At 44.6% G+C, this 13,793-nt stretch overlaps 1 protein-coding gene across 2 annotated transcripts in view; it reads left to right on the top strand.

Annotated features, from left to right (window-relative positions):
- The window catches only part of LOC140120996 (mitochondrial amidoxime-reducing component 1-like), a 42,526-nt gene that overhangs the window by 6,508 nt on the left and 22,225 nt on the right, over positions 1-13,793 (top strand). Inside the window, exons 3-7 of one of the 2 annotated variants that reach the window (XM_072140093.1) lie at positions 2,699-2,864; positions 3,605-3,745; positions 9,922-9,986; positions 10,071-10,142; positions 11,530-11,819. In XM_072140093.1, coding sequence (XP_071996194.1) covers positions 2,699-2,864; positions 3,605-3,745; positions 9,922-9,986; positions 10,071-10,142; positions 11,530-11,656 — 571 coding nt within the window. In that variant the 3' untranslated portion in view covers positions 11,657-11,819. Of the gene's footprint in view, positions 1-2,698; positions 2,865-3,604; positions 3,746-9,921; positions 9,987-10,070; positions 10,143-11,529; positions 11,820-13,793 lie in introns of those variants that run through there. The other variant, XM_072140094.1, reaches the window with a different exon arrangement.

Raw genomic sequence — 13,793 nt, 5'->3', positions numbered from 1 at the left:
GAGAGCTCAGGAGATTACTACATACTGTATATACAGCCACCACTAGGGAGAGCTCAGGAGATTACTACATACTATATATACACAACCACTAGGGCAGTGATGGCGAACCTTTTAGAGCCTGAGTGCCCAAACTTCAACCAAAAGCCACTTATTTATTGCAAAGTGCCAGCACAGGAATTTAAGCAGTAATTTATTTTTCCCTGTTCTTTAACAACTTTCAATCGTATCAGCCTCCTGAGGACAGCAACTCAGTTAAAAGGAGGAGGGCAAATTTGTCTATTGTTGCAAGAAGATTCTGCATGAAGATTCTTTGAGTCCTGTCTGGTGAACTTCATTCTGGGGTGATGGCCTGGGTGCCCACAGAAAGTGCTTTGAGTGCTGCCTCTGGCACTAGTGCCATAGGTTCGCCACCACTGCACTAGGGGGAGCTCAGGAGATTACTACATACTGTATATACACCACCACTAGGAGGAGCTCAGGAGATTACTACATACTGTACATACAGCCACCACTAGGGGGAGTTCAGGAGATTACTACATACTGTATATACAACTACCACTAGGGGGAGCTCAGGAGATTACTACATACTGTATATACATGCACCAGTAAGAGGAGCTCAGGAGATTACTACATACTGTATATACAGCCACCACTAGGAGGAGCTCAGGAGATTACTACATACTGTATATACAGCCACCACTAGGGGGAGCTCAGGAGATTACTACATACTGTATATACAACCACCACTAGGAGGAGCTCAGGAGATTACTACATACTGTATATACAGCCACCACTAGGGGGAGCTCAGGAGATTTACTACATACTATATATACACAACCACTAGGAGGAGCTCAGGAGATTACTACATACTGTATATACAACCACCACTAGGAGGAGCTCAGGAGATTACTAAATACTGTATATACAGCCACCACTAGGGGGAGCTCAGGAGATTACTAAATACTGTATATACAGCCACCACTAGGGGGAGCTCAGGAGATTACTACATACTGTATATACAACCACCCCTAGGAGGAGCTCAGGAGATTACTACATACTGTATATACAGCCACCACTAGGGGGAGCTCAGGAGATTACTATATACTGTATATACAGCCACCACTAGGGGGAGCTCAGGAGATTACTACATACTGTATATACAGCCACCACTAGGGGAGCTCAGGAGATTACTACATACTGTATATACAACCACCACTAGGAGGAGCTCAGGAGATTACTACATACTGTACATACAGCCACCACTAGGGGGAGTTCAGGAGATTACTACATACTGTATATACACAACCACTAGGAGGAGCTCAGGAGATTACTACATACTATATATACACAACCACTAGGGGGAGCTCAGGAGATTACTACATACTGTATATACACCACCACTAGGAGGAGCTCAGGAGATTACTACATACTGTATATACACCACCACTAGGGGGAGCTCAGGAGATTACTACATACTGTATATACACCACCACTAGGAGGAGCTCAGGAGATTATTACATACTGTACATACAGCCACCACTAGGGGGAGTTCAGGAGATTACTGCATACTGTATATACAACCACCACTAGGGGGAGTTCAGGAGATTACTACATACTGTACATACAACCACCACTAGGAGGAGCTCAGGAGATTACTACATACTATATATACACAACCACTAGGGGGAGCTCAGGAGATTACTACATACTGTATATACACCACCACTAGGAGGAGCTCAGGAGATTACTACATACTGTACATACAGCCACCACTAGGGGGAGTTCAGGAGATTACTACATACTGTATATACAACCACCACTAGGGGGAGCTCAGGAGATTACTACATACTGTATATACAACCACCACTAGGGGGAGCTCAGGAGATTATTACATACTGTATATACAACCACCACAAGGGGGAGCTCAGGAGATTACTACATACTATATATACACAATCACTAAGGGGGTGGGGGGACTCAGGAGATTACTACATAATGTACGTACACCACCACTAGGGGGAGCTCAGGAGATTATTACATACTGTATATACACCACCACTAGGGGGAGCTCAGGAGATTACTACATACTGTATATACAGCCACCACTAGGGGAAGCTCAGGAGATTACTACATACTGTATATACAGCCACCACTAGGGGGAGCTCAGGAGATTACTACATACTGTATATACAGCCACCACTAGGAGGAGCTCAGGAGATTACTACATACTGTATATACAACCACCACTAGGGGGAGCTCAGGAGATTACTACATACTGTATATACAGCCACCACTAGGAGGAGCTCAGGAGATTACTACATACTGTATATACAACCACCACTAGGAGGAGCTCAGGAGATTACTACATACTGTATATACACAACCACTAGGAGGAGCTCAGGAGATTACTACATACTGTATATACAACCACCACTAGGGGGAGCTCAGGAGATTACTACATACTGTATATACAGCCACCACTAGGAGGAGCTCAGGAGATTACTACATACTGTATATACAACCACCACTAGGGGGAGCTCAGGAGATTACTACATACTGTATATACAACCACCACTGGGAGGAGCTCCAGATCATAATGCATACTGTCTTATATTGGGGCCCAAGATTACTTCAAAAATTTGATCTCACGGACCATAGATGACGCCTTCATTTTCCTGTGATCCCCCTTTTTTTCCAGGATTTATGGCTTTGAGGTCCAGGGAAGAGACTGTGGAGACGAGGCCTCCGATTGGATTACCAGTTTCTTAAGGAGCTCCCAGACTTACCGCATTGTTTGCTTTGAAGACCAAATGAAGCCGAGGAATCCTAAGAACGAGTATCCTATGTATGACGAGAACGATCGGGTCAGTAAGATACAGGAGAGAAGTTAAAGGGGAACTCCACACGAGTGAGGTGTCAGTGGGGACTGGTCCAGGACTAGAGACATGGAGAGAGATTTGCTATTGGTTCCTTCTGTGGGATTTATGCTATTGCCTGATTGATCACTTAAAAGTGCAGCCTTGGTTGTGACTAGAGAATATCTGGAAATTTAGAATGTTGAAGAATTCCAGTCTAGAAGGTTAATAGGAAACAATGGGGGTCATTTACTAAGGGCCCGAATCGCTCTTTTTCGTCGGGTTTCCCGAAAATTACCGGTTTGCCCCGAATTGCCCTGGGTTTTTGGCGCACACGGTCGGATTGTGGGGCATCAGCGCCAGCATGCATGCAACGGAAAACCCGACGGATTCGGAAAAAACGCCGTATTTCTTTTAAAAACAGGTGTCGCTTGACACACGCTTACCTGCACCCGGGATAGGATGGTGAACTCCGGTGGACTTCAGCGCAGCAGCGACACCTGGTGGACATCGGGCGCACGACCTTAGTGAATCGCCGGACGACCCAAATCTTCGACGGAGAACGCATCGCTCGATCGCGACAGGACCGGGTAAGTAAATCTGCCCCAATGGGTACACCGCCCCATCCCCCATCCCCCAGCTTGAAGTTTGCTTTCAGGGAAAGGGTATAAAAGGTCGCACCTCTGATTCTTTGTGGTCAGAAGCTGTGAGTTGCATGTTTGTTGTGTAATCCCCACCCTGTCCTGCAGGTGGCGTACCCTGATCTTGCCCCCCTTCTGCTGCTCTCGGAAGCATCGCTGGAAAATCTCAACCACAAACTGGAAAATAAAATAACGAGTAGAAACTTCCGTCCCAACATCGTGATCTCCGGATGTGAGGCCTTTGGTGAGGTGAGACTCTCTGCTTTACTACTGTTCAATCGTTACCTACCATAGAGGTGCACCTACCATAGGGGAATACCTACCATAAATGGAGGGCTACCATAGGGGAATACCCAGGGCCGATTCTAGCATATTTGCTGCCTGAGGCGAATATTAAAATGCTGCCCCCCCCCTCCCTGTTCAGAAAATGCTGCCCCCCCCCCCTCCCTGTTCAGAAAATGCTGAAAACTTTACTAACAATTAACATCCCCACAGACAGCTCCCTGACACTGTGTGACTGACTACAGGATCTGAGAGGCATTAGTGGCATCTAGTACCTTATAGATGACAATCTCTTCCATCAGGAGAACTTTATTCCGGGTTCTCCAATCCATGACGTATCACAGGTGAATTCACGGCCAGATATCTTCAGCTCCGTGCAGCATCTCCACCCGGCGTCCCTAAAAACACCACAGTCACTTACAGTACAAGGTCTCCTGGATAACAACACTGCGCTCCTAAATAATATATACTCCTCACAACACAACTGTCCGCACGCTACCCCACATATAACACATCCCTTCATTATATATAAATATTCTACTGGAATTATAGCATGCTAAGCACCAATCAATATACAACACCCCCAATTTATTAATACAGACCCCCCCCCCCCAAACATTTGTTTTACATGATGCAAAGTAATCTATTGTATCTTATGAATAATATATCCCACCCAGTTATTATGTTACATGTGAATTTATATAGAGAACTACCCTGATTAATGTAAATATATAGCACCCCCTAATGAATATATATATATAATTTATTTTTATAGGCCCCCCAGTATAAACAGTATCCAGCCCCATATAAATATATACAGCCCTCCCCAGAATAAACAGAATCTGGTCCCATATAAATATATACCAGCCCCCCCCCCCCAGAATAAACAGAATCTGGTCCCATATAAATATATAGAGCCCCCCAAAAATAAACAGAATCTGGCCCCCCATATAAATATATAGAGCCCCCCAAAAATAAACAGAATCTGGCCCCCCATATAAATATATACAGCCCCCCCCCCCAGTATAATCAAAATCTGCCCCCCATATAACTATATACAGCCCCCCAGAATAAACAGAGTATGCCCCCCCCCCCATATAAATATATACAACCCCCCAGAATAAACAGAATCTGGCCCCCCATATAAATATATACAGCCCCCCCCCCCCAGTGTAATAAGAATTTGGCCCCCATATAAATATATACAGCCCCCCCCCCCAGTGTAATAAGAATTTGGCTCCCATATAAATATATACAGCCCCCCCCCAGTGTAATAAGAATTTGGCCCCCATATAAATATATACAGCCCCCCCCAGTGTAATAAGAATTTGGCCCCCCATATAAATATATACAGCCCCCCCCCCCCCCTGTAATAAGAATTTGGCCCCTCATATAAATATATACAGCCCCCCACCCCAGGAAAAATGGGATCTGGCCCCTTATAAATGTACACAGCCTCCCCAGTAAAAAAAAGTATATATAGAATGCGCCGCTCCGCATGTAAATCGCACCTGTTTCTTAAAGAGACAGGTGTGATTTATCTGAAGGGAGATGTGGGCGCCCGAATCGCCCACATTGGAGCTGCAAAATGCCGCTTTTAAAGAGGGCCGCATTCCGCCGCCCGAGGCGAGATTTTCATCTCGCCTCATGGCAGATGCGGCCCTGGGAATACCTACCATAAAGAGAGGGCTACCATAGTGATGCACCTACCATAAATGGAGGGCTACCATAGAGGAAGACCTACCATTGGCGATAGGGAAAGACCTACCATATAGGGAGGACCTACAATAGATGAGGATCTACCATAGGGAAAGACCTACCATAGAGGTGCACCTACCATAGGGGAATACCTACCATAAATGGAGGGCTACCATAGAGGAAGATCTACCATAGATGATAGGGAAAGACCTACCATATAGGGAGGATCTACCATAGGGAAAGACCTACCATAGGCGATAGGGAAAGACCTACCATAGAGGTGCACCTACCATAGGGGAATACCTACCATAAATGGAGGGCTACCATAGAGGAAGATCTACCATAGATGATAGGGAAAGACCTACCATAAAGGGAGAGCTAGCATAGAGGGAGACCTGTCCTAGTGGTAGACCTGAGATAGGGAAAGACCTACCATATAGGAAGGACCTACAATAGATGAGGATCTACCAAATGTAAAGACCTACCATAAAGGGAGAGCTAGCATAGAGGGAGACCTGTCCTAGGGGTAGACCTGAGATAGGGACAGACCTTCCATATACGGGGGAACTACAAGCATAAAGAAACACCTGTCCAAGTAGTAGACCTGAGATAGGGAAAGACCTACCATATAGGAAGGACCTGTTGTTAGATCTTCCTGTATGGTATGTCCACCACTAGGGTTGGTCTTCCTCTATGGTAGGTCTTTACCTATGTAAGGTCCTCATCTATGGTAGGTCCTCCATATATAGAAGGTCTGTCCCTATCTCAGGTCTACCAGTAGGACAGGTCTTCCTCTATGCTAGCCCTTCCTCTATGGTAGGTCCTCCTTATATGGAAGGTCTTTCTCTATCTTAGATCCACCATTAGGACAGCTCTTCCTCTATGCTAGTTTTCCCTATATGGTAGGTCTTTTCCTATCTCAGGTCTACTACTTGGACAGGTGTTTCTTTATGCTTGCCGTTCCTCTATGGTAGGTCCTCCCTATATGGTAGGTCCTCCCTATATGGTAGGTCTTTTCCTATCAAAGATGATGACCTACCATATAGAGAGGGCTACTATAGCAGAATACCAGCCCTAGTGGTGGACATACCAAGGGGGAAGATCTAACACAGAGCGTGGGCTCCTATAGATGAAGACCTACCATAGAGGTTGGACCTTCCATAGTATGAGGCAATAGACAAATTTAAGGAAGGTCAGATCCAACCACAGAAACACACCTAGCGTAGTGGGAGGCCTACCAAAAGCTTCAGTCCTACCATAAAGCCTGTGACCTCTCATAGAGGAGAACCTACCATAAACCAAGACCTAGTAAAGAGACATAGATACCACATAGAGAAAATGACCAAAGATGGAGCGTACCAAAGAGGTGGACTTACCGAAGGAGATCTGTCTACTATAGAGTCTAAGGATGTGTAATCAATAACTATGTTCTAAAATACCCCTTTAAGGAACTAAACACAATCTATTAGTTGAGGAATTGGCCACGATTGCTTCCAAAAATTTAGGACAGTCCCTGGAAATTGGTGACTTTCAGCAAGTATCTAATGTAGCGGAGAAACCTCCGGGAATGTTATGGCTGGAATCATCCTGAAACTATTGTTACTATTGTTACTATTGTTACTATTGTTACTATTGTTACTATTGTTACTATTGGAATCAGTTCATAGAAGTGGATCACAGCTCAAGACCGATCCCATCCAGGTTATAGGACAGTCAGGTGGCGCCATCTAGGGGTACACGACGGGAACACTCGTAGAATGAGCAGGGAGGATTTATAATGCCGTCCCCTCTATCCTATAAGAAACATCTATAAGGAAACTCTATAATGGCAGCTTAGATACAGCAGCTCAGCTACGTGTACACTAGATATCTCTATAATGGCAGCTTAGATACAGCAGCTGAGCTACGTGTACACTAGATATATCTATAATGGCAGCTTAGATACAGCAGCTGAGCGTACACTAGATATCTCTATAATGGCAGCTTAGATACAGCAGCTGAGCTACGTGTACACTAGATATCTCTATAATGGCAGCTTAGATACAGCAGCTGAGCTACGTGTACACTAGATATCTCTATAATGGCAGCTTAGATACAGCAGCTGAGCTATGTGTACACTAGATATCTCTATAATGGCAGCTTAGATACAGCAGCTGAGCGTACACTAGATATCTCTATAATGGCAGCTTAGATACAGCAGCTGAGCTACGTGTACACTAGATATCTCTATAATGGCAGCTTAGATACAGCAGCTGGGCTACGTGTACACTAGATATCTCTATAATGGCAGCTTAGATACAGCAGCTCAGCTCTGTTGATGATAGATACCTCTATAATGGTAGATTAGATACAGCAGCTGGGCTACGTGTACACTAGATATCTCTATAATGGCAGCTTAGATACAGCAGCTGGGCTACGTGTACACTAGATATCTCTATAATGGCAGCTTAGATACAGCAGCTGAGCTACGTGTACACTAGATATATCTATAATGGCAGCTTAGATACAGCAGCTGAGCTATGTGTACACTAGATATCTCTATAATGGCAGCTTAGATACAGCAGCTCAGCGTACACTAGATATCTCTATAATGGCAGCTTAGATACAGCAGCTCAGCTCTGTTGATGATAGATACCTCTATAATGGTAGATTAGATACAGCAGCTGAGCTACGTGTACACTAGATATCTCTATAATGGCAGCTTAGATACAGCAGCTCAGCTACGTGTACACTAGATATCTCTATAATGGCAGCTTAGATACAGCAGCTGAGCTACGTGTACACTAGATATCTCTATAATGGCAGCTTAGATACAGCAGCTCAGCGTACACTAGATATCTCTATAATGGCAGCTTAGATACAGCAGCTCAGCTCTGTTGATGATAGATACCTCTATAATGGTAGATTAGATACAGCAGCTGAGCTACGTGTACACTAGATATCTCTATAATGGCAGCTTAGATACAGCAGCTCAGCTACGTGTACACTAGATATCTCTATAATGGCAGCTTAGATACAGCAGCTCAGCTACGTGTACACTAGATATCTCTATAATGGCAGCTTAGATACAGCAGCTCAGCTCTGTTGATGATAGATACCTCTATAATGGTAGATTAGATACAGTATCTGTAAGGTAAGACAACTGTATAATGTCTTAGAGATTAAATAGACCAACTCTACAGCTCTATGAACGATAGATCCCTCAATAATTTCAGCTTAGATACGGCAGCTCTGCTCTATGTACGGTACAGCGCTGTCTAACATGGATTAGATGCCGGTTGTACGTGTTGAGGAGTGATTCTATTTCAGTTATTTTAGGAATGAAGGAAAGCTACCGGAGAGGTGCACATACCTTAGACTCAAATTTACCATACAGTTAGAATTCTATGGAAGGAGATCAATCATAGACAGAAACCTACTACAGAGTCTAAGGATCAATGAATAAATGCGTCATAAAATACCCCTTTAAGAAAGGGTAATATGTCCGCTATCACTCTGTAGTCTCCACCATACAGACAGGTGCCACCACAAGTGTAGTTTTCTCCTAGTTGCTTCCCTTACTTGTATATATACTGACTTACTGCTACCTTTGGACAGAAGAGGCAGTCGAGTATCATAACTCTCAGTGCAGTGAGCAAGGGAAGAATTTGTGATACTTAGATTTCCAGACAAGAAATGTTATTGCAACATCCCCATAGGGGACTGACAGTGTATTGGGACAACTGGATATTAGGAACTGAGTGGCTGGCTTGGTTGTGGCCTAGCCGTGATTGTCACTGTAGCGCAGTCCTAGTGTGGGCCTCATCCACACCCGCCAGGGCCAGCCCAGTGAAGCACGAAGACGGGTAGGCCGACTGACAACAAGGTTCCCCCTGTCAGCAGCAGTAACCGGCTGTAAAACTTTTGTCTCTGAGGACATGCAAAAGGCTGTCCAAAGGTTTGTTCCAGTGCGGATACTCTTCCCTTGCAGCAGGGGTTAAAGCTGTCTTCCTCTTTGTAGCAGAGGCTTGCAATGCTGGGCAAATCTTTGAACAATGTCAGCTCTGCTACAAAAGCAGCGCAAATCTGTGGTGTGTCTCCAAAATCTTTAGCACAAGACCCAGAAGCCAGTGCTGAGTCAGGGCCGAGTCTCTGGAGTGTTCTGGGGAATCAGCCAATAAGACAGCCTGCATCTCCTCAGGCGAGCACAACAGATACATTTTTACGATAAACAGAGTATTAACTATTTGGTAACAGAACATAATGAAATGTCAGTACAAACACCCTCTTTGGGCAATCTATAGCTGAGCTCATAGATAAAGGGAGATGATGGCTCTTAAAGGGGATGCTGTAGAAATTAGTCAAGACCCCCACCTGTGGGTCATTACAATATCACACTGTTATACTCTATACATGAGTTGCTTGTTTCAGGGCAAAAATCTTAATATTTTTTAATTAATATACAGGACATCTGGAAAGAAATACAGATTGGCAGTCATGTGACTCTGAGACGTGTCATGCCGTGTCCCAGGTCAGTGCACCCCCTCCTTCCCCCATAATCTCTTACAGGTAAGGTCAATGGGTCCAGTGACTCCTGCTTTATCTTGTTGGACAGATGTATCCTGACCACTGTGGATCCTGATACTGGAATTATTAACATGAAGGAGCCACTGGAAACACTGCGCAGGTAGGTGACCCTTCCACATGGGAGACCCAATGAAAATACTAGTTTATAATTTCAAAAAATCTGCCTTAAATTTATTTTAAAAAAAAAACCTTTAAATGTAAATTATAGAAGAAAAATCAAATATCATATTCCGTATCCAGCTCCTAAGCAGATTTATGTGTCTCCATGGTTACAAACCTATTCCAACAAGTAGAGATGAAACGGAGTAAGAATTCAGGCTCAGACGACACGTCTGTTTTTGTCTGTTACCATGGAGACACATTGGGGGTCATTTACTAAGGGCCCGGTTCACGTTTTCCCGACGTGTTACCCGAATATTTCCGATTTGCGCCGATTTCCCCTGAATTGCCCCGGGATTTTGGCGCACGCGATCGGATTGTGGCGCATCGGCGCTGGCATGCACGCGACGGAAATCGGGGGCCGAACGAAAACCCGCCAAATTAGGAAAAAACGCCGCATTTAAAAATAAAAAAAGTGTTGCAGGACTCACGCTTACCTTCACCAGGAATAGGCCTGTGAACTTCAGCGCAGCAGCGCCACCTGGTGGACGTCGGAGGAACTGCCTTAATGAATCCCAGCCGGACCCGAATCCACCGCAGAGAACGCGCCGCTGGATCGCGAATGGACCGGGTAAGTATATAGTTCTAAATAAAACAGTAAAAATCATAAACACATCCGGTATGGACGCGCCCGAAAATGCCCGATCTATCAAAAAATAATAACTTTTTTTCACTGCGTTATGGCACTTTTTTTTGCCATGTTAAAAATTATTAAAAAATTATATAAAAAGTGATCGAAAGCTTGTGCGGTCCTAAAAATGGCAGCATTGAAAACGTCATCAAAAGTTGCAAAAAATGACACCACCCACCGCTCCGTACACTGAAGTATGAAAAAGTTATTAGCGCCAGAAGATGGCAAAATGAAAAAATAAAAAATTTTTGTACAGGAGGTTTTAATTTTTGTAAATGTATGAAAACATTAGAAAAAACCAAATGTGTTATCCCTGTGATCGCACCGACCTAAAGAATAAAGTAGAGCGGTCATTTGGGGCGCACGGTGAAAGCCGTAAAATCCAAGCCCACAAGAAAACGGCATAAATGCGTTTTTTTTCATCATTTTCACTGTATTTGGAGGGTTTTTTTTCCTGCTTCCCAGTACACGGCATGGAAAATTAAACACCATCACTATGAAGCGCAATTTGTTACGCAGACAACAAGCCGTCACACAGCTCCTTATATGGAAAAATAAAAAGTTATAGATTTTTGAAGGTGGGGAGTGAAAAATGGAAGTGAAAAGACTAGAAAGGGCCCGGTCGTTAAGGGGTTAAAGATGATAAAGCTTTATGTACAAAAGACAACACAGACGCTTGCCATGTGATTTCTTTCAGTTATCGTCTCTGCGATGAGGAGGACAAAGAAGTGTATAAATCCTCTCCGCTATTTGGTCAGTTTCTGAAAGTGCTGAAGACGGGTCCACTACGAGTCGGGGATCCTGTGTACCAGATAACATACTGAGCGTCCACTATCATAATCCTAAAATTAATTCAATTCTGTGTAATGTTTGTCAACCAATCAGAAGTGATCGCTATCCTGACTGGCACTCACTGGAAGGGAGCTGATTGTCCTGCTGGAAGTGTCCTGCTGATTGTGATGACGCAATAAATGTTGTTGTGTGTGACCTGGTGTCCCAGTGGTCATCGTCCTATGGAATGGAATAGATTGAATGGACTGATATGATGGAACTGCAATAGTATATGTAACCTCCGCCATGATGGTCACCAGAAGTCTACCTTCCCCAAGGGTCAGAAGGACACCACGGGGGTCATTTACTAAGGGCCCGATTCACGTTTTACCGACGTGTTACCAGAATATTTCCAATTTGCGCCGATTTTCCCTGAATTGCCCCGGGGTTTTTGGTGCAAACGATCGGATTTTGGCGCATCGGCGCCGACATGCACGCGATGGAAATCGGGGGGGGTGTGGCTGAACGAAAAAACCCGACGGATTCGGAGAAACCGCAGCATTTTTAAAAAAAAAGTGTCGCTGGACACGCGCTTACCTTGACCAGGAATAGGCCGGTGTACTTCAGGGCATTCCAGCGGGCCTCGGGGAACTTCAGTGCAGCAGCGCCACCTGGTGGACGTCGGAGGAACTACCTTAGTGAATCCCGGCCGGACCCGAATCCACCGCAGAGAACGCGCCGCTGGATCGCGAATGGACCGGGTAAGAAAATCTGCCCCAATGTGTAATGTCCCAGAGTTTGGTCATTATAGTCTAGAAACCTTGCTGGAGTGGACCCAATAGGACTGATCACCCTACGGGCCTCTGTAACTCAGAACTACAGGTTTTTCCAAATCACCTTCCCCTAGAAGTCGCCCTTAGTAGGCGGCATTGTGTAACAACCAGTGCTAGAAGTAGGTCTGTTACTAAGCAGTTAATGGGGCTCATTTACTAAGGGCCCTGCGGACCGCACTTTTGTCGGACATCCCGACGATTTCCATTTAGCGTCGCTGGGACTAAGTAATTGTGCCCCAATGTGTTTTATTTATCCTAAAGTATTGTCACTTAGTGCTGCTTCGGGCTGTTAATTGGCTAGCTCCCTGGAACATTCCAGAGGTTGAGACATAGATCCTATAAATATAGGTTCAACGCTAGGGTTCTCTGTGTATGTGGTTTTTACTAAGTGGCATGTAGAAGAGGCCTACACTATGACTGCTGTGCCACTGTTAGGCCGCAACTAAGCCAGACACACTGGGGCTCATCTACAAAGGGTCCGCGGACCGCGATTCCGTCGGGTTTCCAAAATATTTCCATTTTGCCCTAAATTGGCCCAGGTTTTTGGCGCACATGATCAGATTGTGGCGCATCGGCGCCGGCTCGCATGCAACAGAAATCGGGGGGGGGCTGAAATCAAGCCGCCCCCAAACACTGTGATCCGATCTCCTGTGACTCTCTCCCCCTCCCCTCTCCTCAGACTTCCATGTAATCTGACACCTCAATAAACCTCTGCCCGTAGCAAAGTAAAATTCACAAAAACTTCGGCGTGAGAAGCAAATTAGTAGCGAAGGAGAGAGGATGATAAGAGCCAAAGTAAGAGGAGAAGGAATCATTTTCCTCCGATGAGAATACATTACAGTTGTAAAGCTTGTTGTTAAATCTTTGTATAAAAGTTTTTTTTAAGTTTTTTTTTAGGCTCAGTTCACACTGCCATTTAAACCTCTGTTCCTTCGCTCCGTTAAAGTAAAGAACAGAGGTTTAGCAATCCCCATTGACATCAGTGTAAAATTACTGTCATCCCTTTTGCTCAGTGAGGCAGTTATCTGATACACATGAGGTTTTTTTCATGGAAAAAACAATGATGGATGCAGTAAAAAATCTGCGCCAAAAAAAATGCCGGGATTTTAATGTTTTTTTTTTATAATGAGTTTGCGCCAGAAAGAACCGATGTTTCCGACTATCCCGACTCCTCCATCTTTTTTGGGTGCAAGTGGGCGTGGCCTAACGTTTCCACATTATCCTTCACATTTATGTGTATTTTGTCGGCATTTTTAGGCGCAATTTTTGGCGCACAATAGACCAGGAAAAAATTGGTCAGAGAGCAAAATTAAGGCACAGTCCATGTAAGATTTGGTTGCACACTTCATTACTGTCA

Source organism: Engystomops pustulosus, chromosome 3, assembly GCF_040894005.1.
Source record: "Engystomops pustulosus chromosome 3, aEngPut4.maternal, whole genome shotgun sequence".
NCBI classification, from domain to species: Eukaryota; Metazoa; Chordata; class Amphibia; order Anura; family Leptodactylidae; genus Engystomops; species Engystomops pustulosus.
Note: the sequence above shows the minus strand (reverse complement) of the source record. Positions and strands in the feature narration are given on the sequence as shown.